This window comes from Citrus clementina, unplaced genomic scaffold (genome assembly GCF_000493195.1).
Source record: "Citrus clementina cultivar Clemenules unplaced genomic scaffold, Citrus_clementina_v1.0 scaffold_3, whole genome shotgun sequence".
Classification (NCBI taxonomy): Eukaryota; Viridiplantae; Streptophyta; class Magnoliopsida; order Sapindales; family Rutaceae; genus Citrus; species Citrus x clementina.
In genome coordinates, this window is record NW_006262339.1 from 15,153,604 (window position 1) to 15,173,933 (window position 20,330).

Here is a 20,330-nt window from a genome sequence, read left to right on the forward strand (position 1 = left end):
CCAGAGACCAATTCCCGCCATTCGACTTCTTGATACCAGAGCCCAAAGAAGTATATTAAACCCAGACATACTTCCATCACAGTCTTGGCAGCATTATGAAGAAAATTTCGAAGCAGTCAATGGAAAATTCTTCACCACCAAGTTGATTACCAAAAAACCCATTGGTATTCAAGTATTTCCAAATTGTGTTATCTGGACAAAAGTCATCGGTTCCCATCTGCCTAATAAGGACACCTTGTTAGGATTTGATATCATTCACCAGATAAAACACCTCCAAATCATTCCTACTAGAATTCGAGTCAAGTCCATGTTTAAACCATTCACCAATGTTCTTAAGCTTTATGGTTTGTCTGAAACCTCCCAGCCTTTCCAAGACATTTCCACAAAGCTTTTGAACTATTGTCCTGAGTCTCATGCTGACTTTCACCATCCAAATCCTCTGTGGAAAAATCCACATTTCTTTGTTCAATTGTCTTTCAAGTTGAATGAAGATGTCAATCCAACCAAGGCCACCCATCCAGGAATGAGTCCTTCCGACTTAGTCCTAGCCCAAAAGGAATGTTCTTAGTTGCTGGCCCAAGGTCTTATTGAACCCACTAGTTCTCAATGGGCTTGTCAAGCTTTTTATTTTGAAAAACATTCTGAGATTGTTAGAGGAAAAAAAGATTAGTCATTGACTATCAACCTCTAAACATGTTTTTACAAGATGACAAATTCCCTTTGCCAAAAAGACAGAGCATGTTCACCTATCTCAAAAATGCTCAATTTTTTTCAAAATTTGATCTTAAATCTGGATTTTGGCAACTTGGAATTAAACCTCCAGAACGTTACAAAATTGCCTTTTGCATTCCCAATGCCCACTATCAATGGACAGTTTTACCCTTTGGTCTTAAAACAACCCATTTATTTTCCAAAAAACCATGGTCCAAATCTTCCAACCCATTCTGCATAGTGCATTGATTTACATTGATGATATTTTGTTGTTTTCAGATACACAAGATGACCATCGCCATTTGTTAAGTCAATTCTTTGATATTATTCAATCTCATATAATCATGTTATCAGCTCAGAAAAGCACAATTGCTACCAATAACATTGAATTCCTTGGAATGACTATCAAAGACGGCCACTATCAGCCAGGAAAGCACATTGCTCAAGAGCTCATCCACTCTCCAGATCAGCATCTTTCCAAAAAGCAAATTCAGCAGTTCCTTGGTATTATTAATTATATCAGGGATTTTATTCCTTATGTTGATCATCACACCCGCCAACTGTCAGCCTTGCTGAAGAAGAATCCACTTTCGTGGAATAACAGCCACACACTTGCTGTCACAATGTTAAAGGAAATTGTGCAAAATCCGCCACCATTAAAGCTCATCATCGATGGCAGGCGAATATTGCAGACTGATGCAAGTGACGAATCATGGGGGGCCATCCTCCTTGAAGAAACAGATGACAAAGAACATTTTATTGCCTATGCCAGTGGACACTTCTCTGACACACAAATCCATTACCACAGTGTGTTCAAAGAAATTTTAGCTGTCAAGCATGGTATTCAAAAGTTCGAGTATCATCTTATCGGCTATCACTTTTTTGTCAGAATGGACAACTCAACTTTTCCCAATATCATGAATTTCAAAGGGAAAAATGTTCCAGAAAAGATGTTGCTTAGGCTAAAAGACTGATTTTCAAAATATGATTTCTCTGTGAAGCATATAAAAGGAGACCACAACCTTATTCCTGATATGCTCTCAAGACTTGCTAAACCAAATAAATCCTTGTTTTTCATATCCTCATAACACCATTTTCCTGTCATCTTCATGGCATCACAAGCCGTTACCCAAAAAACCTTTCCCCTTGGGAAAACTTTCACCACAGTCTTTGCCATACAAGAGTTTGCAAAGAAAGTTGTATTTAGGTTTTTCATGAAAGCCTATCTCTTATCAGACTCATTTCCATTTTCCACTTTCCATCCAGAAAACTTGTTTCTTACAGGATTAACCCTAGATCCTTCCAGAGACATTTCAGAAGACGAATTATGGTACATCTGGTGTCTAACTGTCCTCTATGCCACCAAACTGATTGTTCCAGTAACAGCCACCTTAGAACATTTGTTCAATCCAGACAAATCAACCTCACTCATCTAGACGCTTCTTGAATGGTTTTCTCCAATTCCATAGTGGAGAATGAAACTTCAACAATTGTCACACTTTCATAACTTGGAACGTATGCCAGCATCAGAAACAAAACTGTTCACATCTGTGTTCTGGACTCATACTTCCAACACCCAGATACACACTTCTTCTGGACTCAAGATCAAGTTTTTGAATGGTTCACCACACCTCACCCATCCATCCTTGAACAAGATGATGAAGTTCAAAAGGAACTCTATAATTTCCTTTGTGAACTGAACCACCAACCTGCTCCACACAGAGACATTTCTCACACCTCCCTCGGTCCATAGCATGATATCATCATGATCCCCACTTCTTCAGCAATTTCAAAACCTAAATCCACGGGTATTATCATCAAGGAAGAAAAACCAGACTTCACTGATTTTCTATACCAAGATGCACAAGACCCATGGGAAGCATTCTTGCCATTAAGTCAACATCTTCAAAACCTCCAACAAACTCCACCAACACATGTCTTAGACGATCCAACAAATAAAGCCAGTTCTAGCACACCAACCGGCTCCAAAGAACACCCATCCTCTTCTTGGCGCAAAATATTTTGCCCTTGGCCACCCTGTCGCCCAGATCATCAACATCCACCAGAAACTCCATGTCCATCACTCAAAGTCCTCTTTTCAAAATATAAAGATAAGTTTGTAATAATTAAAGCTCATCTGATGAAGACTACATGAATCTCTCATCTCTGTGATTCATGCAATTTGGCATCATTTACTTTTTAAAAAAAAGTTTGTAATAATTAAAGCATGAGTCATGCTTTAATTTGTCTTTATTGCTTTTACTTTTCCACAAGCTTGTCGCTTGTAATTATGTCTTTGCTTCTTTATTACTTTTGCTTTTGCTTTTCAAAGTTTGTAATAATTAAAGATGAGTCATGCTTTAATTTGTCTTTATTGCTTTTACCTTTCCACAAGCTTGTCGCTTGTAATTATGTCTTTGCTTTTAGAAAAGTGATAGGGGCCTTGTCCTATCCTTTTCCTTGGTTTTCCTCCTAACCTCAATCACCAACCTGAACCACATAAAGACATATTCCATACGTCTTTAAGTCCACAACATGACATCATTATGATTCCAACTCCTTCGTCCATATCAAAACCAAAACCCACAGGTATCATCATCAAAGAAGAAAACATTCTTATTCCAAGACGCTAAGACCCTTGGACTGACTTCCTACCCTTAAGCCAGCATCTCCAACAGCTCCAGGATCCATAGCAACTGGAAGAACCTTCATTATCCAGAGCTAATACCAGCACTTGTCCACCTAACGTTCAGCCACCCAATCAAATGGTGACATTCCCCTCACATTGTCCAAAACCACAACATTGCCCATGGCCACCATGTGGTCCCACCTGCAAGCATTCAAAGAAAAAGTTAGCAAAAGATGACACTGAAAGCTCCTCTGACGAAGATTACATGAATCTTTCATCCTCATAGCTATAAGTTTGTCGTGTGTAATTATTGTAATCAACCCTATATAATGTACTTGCATCCAATAAATATGGACGGTTCAGTTTTGATACAATTTATGAGAGAGTTAATTCTCTTTGGTTCTTAAACAAACTTTTTGAACTTATCGGATTTCCATGGCGTTCAAACTCTTGTGGCGTCCTCACATACCAAGATTCGTGCTTTCATTAAGCATTGGGTTGCGGTTCCATTCCATTCCAAGTTTGGATTCAATCTTGGGGACTAAATTGATTAGAGTCGTGTCAGTTCTTGACGGAGTTCATATAAATTAAGTTGGCCCAAAAGGTTTTCTTCTTGGATCTCTTCCATAACTGGTGGTGATGATTGAGATCTACGAATTAATCTATCACTTGAAGTTCGAGACCAACGTCTCATGCAATGTTGATATATGTGTGTGTAAAATTACGTTGTAAAGATGATACACAAACAAATGAGTAACATATAAAAAAAACTAATTGAAATTACACAAATTAAAAAAATCTTGAAAATTAAATAAACAATCAATATAAATTTACAAAAAATGCCAATAAAAATAAATCAAGTAAAAATTAATCAACTGAAATTAAAATAACTAAAATAGGCAGTTAAACCAGTCGTATAAAAAAATTAATAGAAATTAAATAACAATGTTGGTGGTTAAACCAACCATATAAATTAACAAAATAAAATAAACATATATATATATATATATATATATATGTAAAATAAAAAATACAAAAATGAAATTGCAGAAATTTAAAAAAGAAAGAAAGAAAAAGAATATTAACCTCAAGATGCAGACTTTCTTTTCAAATTTTAAAAATCACCAGCCAATTAAGTGATTAATTCAAATTATTGAGCATTTGCTGTAATTTTTAAGGTCAATATACACATTTATTCAGTCCAAATCGAATCCAAATTGTGTCCAACTAAGTTCAAGTAGTAGGTCCAAATGTTATTGTTATGGGAAATTTCGACTAGGGACCTATTTAGAAATTTCTAAGTCAAAATTTCCAAACTTTTATAGCCAACTATAGTTTTTAAAAGTGTAGAATAGAAATGTGTAGGATAAAAGTGAAATTTCTAGAAATATGTGTGGATAGAGTGGGATTTTAAAAAAGAAGGGACAAAAGAAAATTTAAAGGAAAAACGGAAAAATAAAAATAAAAAGAAATATAAAATAAATTCGTTCTCCGGCAATGACGTTAAAAATTTGAAATGACTTAAAAGTGATTTATAACTTCTAAGTATAAAAGTGTCTTGTTGTAATATAACTTGGTGAGTCTAAGGTCGATTCAAAGAGAAAAGATTTAATTTGTTAATTTTCTTTTAATTCATCTAGAAAAATAGAATTTAAATACAAATTATTTAATTTAAGTGAAACTATGGAAATAAATTAGTTAGGGTTATAGATCCACTCTTAATAGTAAATATAATTTAATAAATTCTTTTTCATTTTCTTTTTTTATTGTCAAAAAGATTAATTTCTAATTAATTTTATTATGGATTAAGTACTTAGTATGTCAAAATATCATTTTACCATACTTTATACTAAGATATTAAGAATTCATTATTCCAAACTCTCTTATTTGTCTACAATAAATCAAAATTTTAGAATATAAATTATAGATAAAATTAAATAGAAAATAAATTAATTTATATAATTAAAAATTAAATTTAATTAAATCATATTTTCTACTAAGAGTTTCAGCTTATCCTAACTATTAGTAATTAGCTAAGCATAATTGAAATAAAAATAATTATTAATATTAAATTATACATAACTAAAGAAATAAAACTAACTAGGATTGGAAATAAAACTAAATTTATTCATGAAAATAATTTACATAATTGAGATAGAGATGAGGAGAATAATTTGGAGAGAAAGAAGTGAAGAAAAGTGTAGAGGGTTGTAGAGAAGTGTTTCCCCCTCCATTTATACTAGTCCACACCACACATATTTCATAGCCATACATTTGTTTCACTAATCAAACATAAGTTCCATTAACAATTACCACACCTAACATGATAAAAAAAAAAATTATCTGTTTAGAACCTCGAATTGCGTGAAATTATTATTTTGCTTAAAAAACACACAAAAATATAAAAAAATCAAATATTTAGAAACATTCTCAGAAATTCATAATATGTTACATAATTACAAATGTAAATTATAATATCATCACAAAATAACATTTTTGCTTCTTAGTAAACATACAATTTTTAACACTAATCAGATGTGCTGAAAAAGAAAGTGTATTATCTGGATTCTAATGGAGGAGATCCCAATGGTGAATTGTGTTCAATGCGTGGAATACAACCCTCTATTTATGAGGAAGGATTATACTCCTATAACAAGTCATAGTACAATCCATGCTCATCTTTAATATTGATTTACTTCCATAATAAGACTCCTTGTGACTATGTAATCTCCCTAAAATAAAATATCTAAATCTTAATTTAGTAAACTAACTAAATTAAGAAGTCTCCTAATTAACGTAAACTTCCAATTTGGAATTATAATTCAATAAGAACACAAATCTTAAATTACTCCAAGACCCAATTTAACTAAGATTTTATGTCATAACCAATCATTATTTTTATGATTATATAAAATCACAATTATTTTAATACTATGGAATCAGAAATTGTTTGACTCTATATTATCATAATCTACATGATGTTTAAAGAATTAGCATTTTTTGATACTATGTGACAGAATCACTAATGTAAAAAAAATAACGTTAGCAAATTTGTTATATTGTGATTAGTGATCTTAAACTCACTGTTAACAAAAACATGTTTCTGATACGGAAGTAGTATCAACGAAGGCCATTTTTATACTAGTGAAGTAAATAAGTCAAAGATAATTGTGGTGTAGTTATATTTTGTTACAGAAACCAGATAATGTCCTCCTTGGATATTTTTGTTTGAACTTATAGGCAAATGGTTAATTAAAAAGTTTTCGATTAATTGTAAAGAGAGTAACGTTATCCTAATATTTGAATTTCAACTCAAGTCCCAATGGATGTATCATTCATCTGTTAGATGTCAAATAATAATTTTACATGTTATAAGATTCATTATCTAATAGATGAGTGACGCATAACATTGAGACTTAAGTTAGGACTAAAATGCTAGGATCCCTAGCATTATTGTTAAAAAAATCAATTATGATTTTAAAATTATTTTTTTAATTTCCTATAAGAATGAATTAGTGTAAAATTAATTATTAGGAGTAATAAGATAAATTGAGGAGTTATACTATTAGCATCTTTTTGGAGTTTTGATAAAGCTACTCTTCTAAAAACACCCCCTAATAATTCATTAGAAGAATTCATTATTCATTCAAACACCTACACTCTTCCAAAATTACCCTTAATTCAACCACTTCGTTCCTTCATGAACAAACTCTATATCAAATAAAACTCTCTAGATGGATGGCAACTTTGATACCAATCCTAGACTGTTGATGGCGTTCAAAAATCTTAAATTCCAAAAAGAGTTAATATCTTTTTTTTTTTTATGGACTCACTAGAATAATACATCTACTACAAGATGTTTATATCTTAAGCATATTATGTAACTATCATTATGAAGATACTGCACAAGTTCTGGTGCATTTGATACACCCATCTCAGTATGGTAAATGTCAGGATTTCATTTGCTATTAGTGCTTGTTTAGTTAGAAGAAATGGAGAAGAAGAGAGGAAAGGAAATGAGAGAGAGGGAGAAAAAATGAGGGGAAAAAAGGGTCAATCTACATTTCGGTTGTTTGATTTGACATGGAATCATTTGGTTGAACATGAAATCATCTCTTCTTCCTTTAATTTCTTTCGCCTTGCTTCCTTTCCTCTCCACTTTTTTCCTTTCATTTCTTCAAACTAAACATGCCCTTAGAGGATTATGTTGAGCGAGATTTATATAGTTTGACGTAGAGGTTGCAAGTGGCATTAATGTGTGAGGAACTTAAGTGTTAATGATCATGTAGCTTTACGGCAGACACAAAATAAGATTCTATTTCAAGAGATTCAAATAATCAAGTTTGAAATAACTTTATTAGAAAATTATAAAAAAAATTGTTATTAGGAAAGAGATTGTAATAAGGGCAATTTAAGTATAAAGTATGTGTTTATTAATATAGTAGAATCTAGGTAAATTAATAGCCTTGGAACAATAAAAAATCTATTAATTTAGCGAATATTAACATATCGATAAATTAATGGTTATTAATTTATAAAGATAATTTCACGTTCATAATAGGAATTTTTATAAAGGTAGTATGCAATAATTTTGTCAAGCGGTATGATATGATTCTGATTTAATCTTAATTGAGTAATCAGTTACATGATAACCTTTTTGTTGGATGGTAACTCATCAAAGAAGACCTTTTGGAGGCATTTGTTAAGTCAATCTCTATCGTATTTCTCTTAACATAGCAAATAGAATGCAACAATGGCTTCTCAATTAAAAGGTGCAAAAAAGAAATAATGATAAATGAAATGCATAAAGCATTATACCAATACAACAAATAAAATAGTATATATGTCATATGTACTTAGTATCAAATTAGTTAATTATTAATTTATGTATTAAATTGGATCATGTAGAAAAATGAGATGTTTGTAAAAAAATTATTATCCTATAAATTTATCTAATTATTAATTTATCGCGTTGGCCTCAAGTTAGGACGAACAAAAATTATTATTTAAATAAGTGTGGGGCTATTTCAACCCCCAAATTCTCTCTATATCTATTTTAAAATTTGAAGATCTCAAAATTACCTTTCACTAATCTCTTTATCTCTCTACTTTACAATTACATATTCTCTCTCTATTCTCACAATATATATAATAAACACTCAATTTCACTCTCTTTTGAATCCATTTTTTTATTTATCTTTCTTAGTAGATCATGTTCTCTAATCCATACTTTCTATATATACAAATATTTTTTTCTTTCTATTCATTAACTTTTGTGTTTAGTAAAAATTAATTTCTTAATATTTATTAACTTCCATAGCTACTAAAATTTTATTGATGTTCAATTTTAAATAGTGTGTTTTTGATACGAAACCCGTCAAAAATTGACGTGACCTTAATCAATTTAGTCTCCAAGATCGAATCTAGACCTTTAATTGAATGGAACTGTGGCTCGATGCTCAATGAAAGCACAAACCTTGGTATGTGATGATGCTATAATCAGCTATGGATGATTTAATTGATAAGTCAAGAGTTTGAATGCCACGGAAATCCATAAGTTCAAAGAGTCAGTTTTAAGAACTAAAGAGAATTAACTCTCTCACCAATTGCATCAAAACTGATCTATCTTTCTTATTGGTGCGAGTACATTATATAGGGCTGGTTACAAGAAATTCCGCCCCATAATTGCCCTTGGTATTTTTGGAAATAAATCTTAAACCAAAATCAAATCAATTTCCTAATCTAAACCAAATAAGGAAAGAATCTAAATCAAATGTGAATTTTAATCGGCTTAAATGTCTTACATCAATTAAAATGAAAACTAGACAATTAAAAGAGAAATAATTGAATTGTTTCGCCACTTGCCTTCTCAAGAAACGGGAAAGTATCTGAAAAGGAAAGTAGTATATTTTCCAAATGGGAAAGTATCCAAAAAGGAAAATAATATGTTTTCCTACCATAATGTGCACGCCAACTTATTGATTTCATGGAAGTAATTATTTAGAAACTTCAACAGCCTGAATCACGCATTTAGTGGTCTGAATATCATGTCCAATTTCTTCAACGGGCCTTCACGAATTTGATTGAGCCTAAGTTACTTGAATCAACCCATTAAACATTCTTTGAATTTCTTTGCACAAACTCTTGTGATGGGTCCGACGGGAACTTGAATAGGATCTAAATATGCCTCATCCCATGTGTTTGTGATAGTTTTGTCCTCAATCTCATCAGTTTTGTTCTACTTAGTTTGTGATATCAATTATTTGTGGTTAAAAGAATATATCAGATTGAATTGATGAGAATTTGTGAAATTGGGATAAGAAAGAGAAGAAAGAGTTAATTAAGTAATTTTTTTACATTTATTTAGATAATAAAATTTTTAATTAGAAAGAGGGTGTAAAAAGGAAACGAATGGGTTCAAATAGACCCATCATTTAAACAATGTTATTAATTTATAAGTATTGATTTAACAAAGTTATACTATATAGTAAATCATTCTAATTATTTAATGACGTATTTTTAGAAAAAAGATTGTTAAAATTTTTTTCGGAGAGTTGCTAATATTCTAACTCAAAGAAGAGGGGTTGAATATCATTATTTTTTCAGATATCATTTACATTGGGCTTTAAAATTTTAGATATAAATGAATGCATTAAAAATTAAAAATGGTTGTTTATAAAACAATAAAAAAAATTAAAGATTAATTATCGGGCCTCAGCTTTTTCAGGGGCAGTTGGACAATTAGTTCTCCTTAAATCTCCTCATAAAATTCCATTATCAATTATTTTTATTTTAATTCAAAAAAATGTCCTTTTCTTTTAATATGCTCTTCTATTTTTTTATTTAATTTTTTTATTGTAAAAACTCAAAGTAGTATTCTTTTATTTTTTTTCTTTTGCAATTTTATTAGTACCTACACATAAATTAAAAGGTTTTCTAAGTGATGGATCTTTAAAAGTTAGTCATTAAGTTAAATTACACACATATTTTAAATTATAATATGAAAGCAATCTTAGGTTTAAAAATTCGTAATCAATAACAAATATGAAAAGAACAATAAATTTTTGTAATTTATTTTAGTTAAAAGAAAGTGGCTGATAGAAAAGATTAAAAAAAATAGACTGATTATGAATACAAGTAATATTTTTTTAAAAATTGTCAAATATGTTTAATTCTTGCTTGTTTTTAGACATAATTTTATAATGAAGTGGGGTTTTGTAAGGATAATGAAGGATGCCAGTCCATGGAAGCTCAGGCCCAGCCCGATCCGAGCCTAGAATTCAAAATTTGAACCCAGCTCAAGTCTTTTTGCAATCTTCATTGGCTTCTAACAACATATTAGAAATGATTAAAGTGAAATAATCAACACATTTATATTGTGTGGTGGATAGACACACACACACACACACACATATATATATATATATATATATGTATGTATGTATGTATGTATGTATGTATGTATGTATGTACACACACACGAAGATGACAGTCATGATACTGATACCATATAATTGATAGGTATTGACAACATTCATATAAAGTTCTAAAAATGAAAAAAAAAGTTAGAAATTTTTAAATAAAGGGAAATTATCATTCGTATACCTTAAATTTGTGCTTTTATAAAAAATATTACAACACTTTAAGGGTGTATCAATCGTCCACCTTAAATTAACAAAAGTTATCTACCGACCACTAAATCATTGGCTGCCGTTTAAAAGTTAACGGAACTATAGTGAATTGACGATTTTACTATTAAAAATTATCACTTGTATACCCTTAAAATCTCTTATTATCACTTATATACCCTTGAATTATCACTTGTATCATATGAAAAGACCAGATTACCCCTCTGAGATCATCATATTTAAATGGTAACTAACGGTTTGGTGGACAGCAGATACATTTTATTAATTTAGGATGGATGACTGATATATTCTAAAAGTGTTATAGTAAATTTAATAACGGAATAAATTAAGGGTATATGATTGATAATTTTCCTTAAATAAATATTATTCATCAGTTTGAGGGGAAAAATACCACCCTAGTGTAGCGATTTTCAAGAAAAACTGTGTACTCTAAAATGATAAGGTTATGCTATGGTATTTTAAGAGTGCAATATTCTATAGATAAACGAAAAACATGGAAACTATAATAAAAAAATATTTTGGTTTTATATATTTGAATTCTCCTATTTATCTCTATTTATTTATAAAAAGAATTTAGACAATAGAATTTGGTACTATGGACAGATCCAAAAGATAAAAATATATCAATTTTGAATATATAGAAAATAAATTTTTAGACTATAGTTTCCATGTTTTTCGTTTATCTATTAATGGCATAGTAGGTCCAAATAGATGACAACCAATATCAGGATCATTTCCCACTTAGTCAAAAAATATTTTGTTTTTATATATTTGAATTCTCCTATTTATCTCTACTTATTTATAAAAGGAAAATTAAAGTACTAATTGCCCGATTAATAAGAGAAAAACTTAGTTTTAGAACAAAAATAATGAATTGGGTCAATTTTTCAGGTAAAGGGTGGGGCCATTTTGCCCCACTATTCCGTAAAATAATCAAAAGGAATAATTTTTCATTTCTTGTTGAGACAAACCATCGACTTCTCCAAATCTATAAGTCACCACCAAAAACAACCAGACAACCATTCTCTCTCTTTTGAAATTGATGCAAAAACCACAGCCTTTACACTTAATAGGGTTTAAAGGGTACCGTTTCTCGCTCTTACTCTTCTTCGATTATGGCCTTTCAAGGGAAGAAACTTATCAGTGATCCCAATGGTTTGCATTTTTCTCCCTATTTATTTCCTTTTGATTTAATTGATCATTTTTTGCGCTCTTCCTGGTCGCCGCGAAAAACAGATATGAAAATTCGAGTGTTATGTTTTTCTTTTTGGTTAATATATAAATTGGTTCTAATTTAAAGCTATTTTTGCCTGCACGAGTATTTTTATTTAATTTTCTTTTTGCATGTTATCAGAATGTGCATGATGGCCTAGGTTTTTTTTCTCCCCTTAAATTTTTTCTTGGCCACAGAATTTGAATGTAAAAATTTCATAAACTATGGGCTCTGTTTGCTTGTGTGAAAGTGAATACTCCTAAGATATGAAATGAACATTTTTGACAAAGCTGTTGTTTTTTATTACATGTGATGGCGTCTGTCTGTTTTGCTTCTTTGATGAACAAAAGAAAGTCTGTACAATATTGTTTAAACTGCTATTAGGCATTGAAGTGATGACTTATAATGCAAAATGATGATAGAATCATGTAGGAGAGTGGGTTTACTTTCTTATTTGTGGAGAAGAAAGAAGAAATAGCTTATTTAAATGGTTGCAGATGTGGTGACTGAGTTCATTGAGGGTCTTGTGGAAACCTATCCTGGTCTGCAGTTCTTGGACGGTTTTCCGCAGGTGAATAAGTTTTCTATGTTCCACTTGTGCTGTCAAACATAGCTGTTATGCTACTTATAGTTTGTCTCCTTTTCTGTTGTAATACAGGTGAAGGTTGTATTACGTGCTGATGTTTCAAGTGCAACGTATAACAAGGTTGCAGTTATATCAGGTTTGATATCTTCAGGCTGCAGTACTTGATATTGTTCCGGTCATAAGCTTGAAACAATTGTTTCATATTTGTGTTGTGATTACCTTTTCTCAAGCTCTTATAGTTTTAACCATGAATTATCGAATGTAATGAGTTTTGCATTTGTAGGGATGATAGACCAAAATCTGTAATTTGACATGAATGAATAAGTTAAAATAGATTATTTCTTAGCTACTGTGATGTGAATGTGTTTTGAAGTAATGCCATTGGTTTCTAGGTGAGATTCTTGGAAAGGGATGCTGCTTACTTCTCTAATTAACATAGTAAAACTGTAACTTAAAAAATAAATAAATAAATAAATAACCGTCATGAAATATTATTTCCCACATCTTTCATATCAAAGCATAATGACATCATTCCTACTGAATCATTTACTTTGAGCATGTCATGCCAACCATTTACTCAGGAAAGACATAATTCAACTCTCTAACACTAGATTAGTTTTCAAGTGATTTTTCTTTCCATTAGCAAGAGTCCCCATGGTGCTCTAAAAACTGAAATTGGCCATGTCTAAATACAGAATTGTTTAGGCCTCAATGTACTAGATAATCTTTTGGGTTGGATTTGTATAATACGGTTCAGAGCTAGATCAATTAGCCCCTTTACCTAAAAGTGACAAATTGTTTTAGCATTAAGGTTCACAGATTGCCTACGAAATATAAGTTGGGGTTGAGCCTTCACATATGACAAAACTTTTGAATTGGACATCATGAGACAAACTTTGAAACAGATGACTAGGTATCAGGTAAACCGTCCATCAGAAAAACAATGTTTCAGATTTTCTTATATTTTTGTGAAACAAAAGGTGAAATGCAGTATTATTATCATTTTAAATAAAGTGTTTAATCTTTCGTTGCTTCGACAGGTCAAAATCCCAAGCCCCTTGCGGCAGACAATCTGACATATTGCTGTTTCTATGCTTTCAAATTCACAAATGTGATAGTTCTTTGGTTTGATAGATCAAGATTAAAGGAACAATTTACCAGCATAGATGTCAGAAATATAGGAGATCCATTTCTAATAAAGTCATGCTTTTGCAGCAGTAAATAGACTAAGAATCTGCATGCAATTGTTTAAAAAAAAAAATCTTTAGTCCATTTTTATGCCAATTATAACTCTATTCTACTAGTGACCTAACAAGTAGATAATGTAGGGCTCAGGGCTGTCTGCTATCAAGAACCTCTTCATAAACCTGGGAAATATAGGACGACTCTTTAAACTTACAAATTGAAGATCCTTTGACAAAACTTCCTATATAAAACTGTTAAAAAGTTAAAGACAGCTTTGAATTATTATCTTTTTCTTTACTTCTTAAATAAGACTTTAGGACTCTCGCTTGTAAGAACACTCCTAGTTTAATTGGCTAAATTTTGGTCCATATCTGAATGAAGTTGGGCCATTTGGGTTGTAGACTTTTCGACATTCCTTTGATCAAGTGGTTGCAGCCGCTTGTCTTTGTCAAACACTGGATTCATCATATTATTGGGATCTTTGTTATCTTGATATTGTTTGTGATGCAGGTGGCGGAAGCGGACATGAGCCTGCACACGCTGGATTTGTGGGAGAAGGGATGCTGACAGCTGCAATCTGCGGGGATGTTTTTGCATCTCCTCCAGTGGATTCAATTCTAGCTGTATGTTTTATTGCTTCTTATACGTTTATCTTGCTAGTAATTCTGTGAATTATGATATTGAATTGGTTTACTGGTCCTGTATCATTTAACTTCAGGGCATTCATGCTGTAACTGGTCCTATGGGATGTCTTCTTATTGTCACGGTACTGTTATATCAAAAGCACTCAGGTGGCAATTTAACAATTAATTGTTTTATTGCATTCTATAAGTTTCTTCTTTGGAGCTTTTTGATTGTACTATGGTTAGAATTGCTATTACCAATTATGATCCCAATGAATCCTTATTTGGCTTTTATTTCTTGATTTATATTTTTGCAATCTGGATGTTAACAGAATTATACTGGTGATCGTTTAAATTTTGGTTTGGCTGCCGAACAAGCAAAATCTGAAGGTTATAAAGTAGAGGTATGTTCTTAAAATTTATACTCAAGTATGTAAGATATTAAAATAATGATGATATTCTTTGCATTTACAGATCGTTATTGTTGGAGATGATTGTGCATTGCCTCCTCCTCGTGGCATTGCTGGACGAAGAGGTTTAGCGGGGACTATTCTTGTGAACAAGGTTCGTTCTTACCCCTCCCCCCAACCCATAACCCCATTCCTCTTCACACATGCACAAAGGTTGTTTGCATGTTCATTCACTTGCACACACTATAGGCCTTTTCTTTTTGTCTGTGTTTGCATGAGTCATCCTTTCGTTAGTTTCTCTTCTCTCCTTTAATTTATCACGACATTACTTGACTTGTTTACTTTCATCATCAACCAAATTTATGTTTATGTAAGGTTGTTTTCAGTTGCCATTTGTAATCCCAATCCATTTATGCTCAAAGTGTTTTTTATTATAGTATGAAAAAATTTACTGCTAGTTTCTGATGCAAAAAGCTTACCATGCTGTCAATTTTTAGTAGTATCTAGCAGAAAGAAAGACAAAATAGACTAATTTTCCTATCCTGGCAAGGTTTTAGACTTATTTGCTTTCAGTTTGTAATTACTATTAGTGTTGTTGAGTTTTTAACTGGGTTGCATATCACAACTTGATGACTTGTTTGAAAGACAACTGCTTTATCTGTTGTTTCATTTGTATTTTTACTAAGTGTGGTGTGTTTTTAATAATTACTCTTTGCAAGAGACAGATTGCTGGAGCTGCTGCTGCTGGTGGCCTTTCTCTTGCTGATGTTGCTGCAGAAGCTAAACGTGCATCTGAAATGGTAGGAACGATGGGTGTTGCATTATCTGTTTGTACGCTGCCTGGGCAGGTTACATCAGATCGTTTGGGCCCTGGAAAGATGGAACTTGGTCTCGGAATTGTGAGTTACTTTCAATGTGGCAACTTATTTTTAAAATAATTAGTGTAGCATTTATATCTATATACTTCTAAAAAAATTAATTTGTTGTTTTAATTTGTACTGGATTAACCAGAGCAAATTCCCTATGTCCAGATTTTTCGAGTTCTATCTTGAGTTGGCTGTTTGTGATAACATGCATTTTATGTAGTAGCTGGTTATTTTGGTGGAGCTCTTTACTGAGGCTGTGGCTTTTATTTAGCCATCAGACCCAAATTTCGCCTCCACATTTACACTGACTTATAATAAGATAAATTTCTTTTCAGCATGGTGAACCTGGTGCTGCAGTGGCTGATCTTCAGCCGGTAGATGTGGTTGTATCTCACGTTCTTAAGCAAATATTGTCTACGGTATGCTGCAATATCTAAGCAGATATCTTCTTTTTGCATAATGACTTTGTTTGCTGCCTTATAAAAAGTAGAAATAATGTGTGTGTGTGTGTGTTTGTCTCTCATTATCCAGCAAGGGTTTCCTTACTTTAATGTGATAAGAAACAAGTTAAAAGACAGAAAAATATAAATTTAGCTAAGCATTAACCTGAGTGGATGGCTTTATGTCTATTACTTGTTCTTCCTCCCGAGTTGAGACCTATTATTCAGATAGATGGTGATATATGCCTTCAGGACTTGTATGGAAGGCTTGAGAAAATATAATGCCTAAACCCTTACTGCATTAACTTTTCTTATGACATGTACTTTTTCCTCCATGCATATGACGAAACATCTTATGACAGAGCATAGTGAATGTGATGTTCTATTATCCTTATTGATCAACGCATGAACCATTTGATGCAATATTTTACTCCAGAGCTTACTTAATTTGATGTTCTACTGTTCTTGTTGTTCGATCTTTGCAGGAAACTAATTATGTTCCAATAACCCGAGGTAATAGAGTGGTGCTCATGATTAATGGGTAGGTCACTGACCCTCTTCTATGTTGCGGATATAAATTTCCTTATAATTTATATATTTTTGGTAGAATGAGCAACCTTATATTATATTTTTATGGGGACCAATAGGCTTATACTATTGGAGTGGCAGATGTATTGGAGTGTAAAAACTGTCGATAGAAACCAGGATCATCCTGGTAGATATCTGGATTTTTACATACAACCTGTAAGCCCAGGATATCTGAAAATTAAAAAGCCGATACAAAGAGCTCTCCAAAGAAAAGATATACCACATTTGGGAAGAAATTCAATAGCCCCTTGCATTTTAGATGAAAATGAACAAGGTGTCTTGAAACTCTAATTTGACACAAAAGCCCGAAAGAAGCTTGAAAGTGGACTCTGTTGAACATAAAATTAGTTTCTCCCTCATTTTTAATTAGCCTTTGTACTTTTCTCTTTTTAGAATTGATAGAAAAGTGCCTATATATGTTCAGGAAGCATATGCTTACTCGGTTATGGAGTTGAACTTGTTGTTTTTCATGATGAGGCTGTTAGATGTTAACAATAATAGGAAATTTTAAATTAGTAAGGCAGCTTGAAGTTAAATACAAGTTAATATTTTTCTTGATTTTTATTTGATTATTTATTTTATTTTTCGTTGTACATTGTGCTTCTTAATTCTTTTTTGATTTTATACAATTAACCTTATACAAGTCAATTATCCTGCCCAATGTTTTTGAAATCCATTATTTAGATTGATAGTCGACAAAACCTTGGATCAGATTTTGATTACCTTTCTTGTTTTGCAATATTCCCTTATTTGAACATTATCTCCATATTTTCATAGGTAATTCTTTGACTTAGCATGGCTTTAAAAGATTAAACAATAGTCCTGGAAGTCAGTTTAATCAACAGAGAGCAAGATAGCATTTCAAATAACCCACCTATAAATTATATATATTTGCACGGTTAGCTTGGAAAGAAGTGTTTTTCCGATGTTCTTAATGACTTGCTTTTAGCATAGAATAGGGATCTGGAAAAAATCATTTGTTTCGAATATAATATTCACGTTTCATGCCATTTAACAGTGCTGTTTATGCTTTGAAGGATGATTTTAGCCGTTAGAAATGATTAAACAATGCTTTTTTTATTGCATTTCGTACTCATGAAGGCAGCACTCTTGGTCGTGAGGGAACGTTTCACAATATTTTACTCTGTTGCCTGCAGCTTAGGTGCCACTCCTGTGATGGAACTGATGATTGCAGCAGGAAAAGCAGTCCCAAATTTGCAACTGGAACATGGACTGGCTGTTGAAAGAGTGTACACAGGATCTTTCATGACTTCTCTTGACATGGCAGGTTTGTTTATGGTGCTAACAGCGTTAGGTTGAAGTGATGAAACAAGGAATCTGAGTGGTGGTTTCTTTCAGGATTCTCAATTTCCATCATGAAGGCAGATGAAGTAATCTTGAAGCATCTTGATGCTACAACTAAGGCCCCTCATTGGCCAGTTGGTGTGGACGGTCAGTGATATGTGATGATAGTTTATTCTTTCTGTGTTCTTGTATTCATTTCTGTTAATAAAGATATCATGTGTGAAACTTCCCTAATGGCCAACTGATTTATATGTTTTACTGTTATAAAGTTCATATATCAGGGAATTTAGGGGAAAAAAATGTTCATTTATTGTGTAACTCCAGATAGAAAGAAAAAGTAACTTCTTATAGTGATTTTACTTTTATTGAGCTCAGGAGTTCTTTACTTGTAGGTAATCGTCCACCGGCCAAGATTCCTGTTCCAATGCCACCTTCTCATTCAACGAAGAGTGACGAGGTTAGTTTGCTATATTCAAATGCTTTTCTTATGAATACAAAATGGCAATCCCCATAGTGTTCTCTGCAAGATGTTTCCTCGTCACAGGCTACTTTCCGCATCTGTTGATCCATTAATCACATTTATATGGCAGTGTATCAGTTAATACAAGCAGAGTTGATTAGGTACTGTATAGGTAGTTGCTAATTGCTCCTTCTGTTGTCTCTTGCAATGGAGCTTCACATTCGCAGTAGGTTCCTCTTATCCAAAAAACAGGGATGTAGATTAGTCAGAGATGAGATCGGATCCCATTCTAAAAGTTTATAGGCATGTACTCATAAATTTTCATTTTGGTTGTAGGAATTTAAGAAAATCTCGAGCTCTGTGATTCAAGGTTATCAGTGGCGGAATAGAGTCTGCACCTCACCTACCTGCTGGAGTTTTGTTTTTTTTTTTTTTGGGTCATTTTAAGCTCCTAGCAACAAAATTTCATTTGATTCCACCCTCTTTACATTTTAAAAATTTGGAAAATCTAGTAATTCTACACTCTTAACGAGTTTATCCTTTTGTCTTTTGGAAAGAAAAATAGTTTCGTACAACAAATATCAAATGATCCAAATTATTTTTGTTAATGATGGACAATACTTTGTTTAATGTTCCTTCATTTCCTGTGCATCTGGTTCTGTATTGAGATAGAAAAGTAACAGGTTACTAAAGGACTTGTTTTGGATGTAAATACATAGTGATCAATTGAAGAATGAATTGATGAATTTTCAAGCACAAAGAGCATTGGAAACAGTTTAAAATAAAAGAAAAAAAAGTAAGACAGTGGATAAAAAGCACGGAATACTGTTTCTCACTGTCCTAGATCTGTTTTGTTCAAGAAATTTCAATACCAAATGGAATGAATGGCTTTGCATTTTGTTTGAAATAAGGAGAGTTGTGCTTATGTCTTCAGTGAAATAGGCTGGTGCATAATAAAATTAAGATGTTTCAGATTAACTCTGAAATTTTTTAATTTTTTCGACGTATCAGTGTATTCACTCTTAAAACAATTGTGTCATTTGCATTTTGTATTCTGTAGTTTTACTCAGTTTACAATTTTATATGTCAAATTTGAGGCTTTGAGCAGAATAGCTTTATGATTCTGTAAACAATATTAACATGTTTATTGTTGGTTTCATAATTGCTTAATTGCTGGTAAGTACAATTTGTTTGTGCAGTCTCACATCAGCACTAACTGACCATGCTTGCTTTTGGTTAGTCATTAGGTCGGCCACTACAGCTAAGTCAACAAGGCCATGTACTTGAGGTGACTATTGAAGCAGCAGCAGAAGCGGTTGTCAATCTTAGGGATAGATTGAATGAATGGGATAGCAAAGTTGGTGATGGTGACTGTGGGTCAACAGTGAGTCCAGTCGAACTCCATTAGCATCTTTGATTTAGTGCTTGGTTTTCTCCATCCTATGTCAATTTTATTTATTTTTGCAGATGTATAGAGGTGCAACAGCAATTCTAGAGGACAAGAAAAAGTAGTAAGTATCTAATTCCAGCAATTTAGGAAACTTTTAGTTGCTTCACTGAGGAAGTTAACCTAGGCTCATCTGTGGCAAATTTTGGACCAAAAATCATTTATCATCTTATCCTTCCATTTTTTGCCCGAGTTTTTGCACATTATTTATGCAAACT

General features: G+C 32.3%; 1 protein-coding gene across 4 annotated transcripts in view; it reads left to right on the forward strand.

The window, feature by feature from the left end:
- The first annotated feature begins 11,940 nt into the window (after nucleotides 1-11,940).
- Nucleotides 11,941-20,330, forward strand: part of LOC18048833 (putative 3,4-dihydroxy-2-butanone kinase) — an 11,990-nt gene continuing 3,600 nt past the window's right edge. The window contains exons 1-15 of one of the 4 annotated variants that reach the window (XM_024187784.1): nucleotides 11,941-12,144; nucleotides 12,625-12,773; nucleotides 12,861-12,924; nucleotides 14,484-14,596; nucleotides 14,692-14,739; nucleotides 14,929-15,000; nucleotides 15,071-15,160; nucleotides 15,726-15,905; nucleotides 16,208-16,291; nucleotides 16,798-16,853; nucleotides 18,058-18,188; nucleotides 18,260-18,352; nucleotides 18,598-18,662; nucleotides 19,906-20,049; nucleotides 20,133-20,176. In XM_024187784.1, the coding sequence (XP_024043552.1) occupies nucleotides 12,690-12,773; nucleotides 12,861-12,924; nucleotides 14,484-14,596; nucleotides 14,692-14,739; nucleotides 14,929-15,000; nucleotides 15,071-15,160; nucleotides 15,726-15,905; nucleotides 16,208-16,291; nucleotides 16,798-16,853; nucleotides 18,058-18,188; nucleotides 18,260-18,352; nucleotides 18,598-18,662; nucleotides 19,906-20,049; nucleotides 20,133-20,176 (1,268 nt within the window). In that variant the 5' untranslated portion in view covers nucleotides 11,941-12,144; nucleotides 12,625-12,689. The remainder of the gene's footprint in view (nucleotides 12,145-12,624; nucleotides 12,774-12,860; nucleotides 12,925-14,483; nucleotides 14,597-14,691; nucleotides 14,740-14,928; nucleotides 15,001-15,070; nucleotides 15,161-15,725; nucleotides 15,906-16,207; nucleotides 16,292-16,797; nucleotides 16,854-18,057; nucleotides 18,189-18,259; nucleotides 18,353-18,597; nucleotides 18,663-19,905; nucleotides 20,050-20,132; nucleotides 20,177-20,330) is intronic. The other 3 variants (XM_024187783.1, XM_006441262.2, XM_024187785.1) reach the window with 3 other exon arrangements.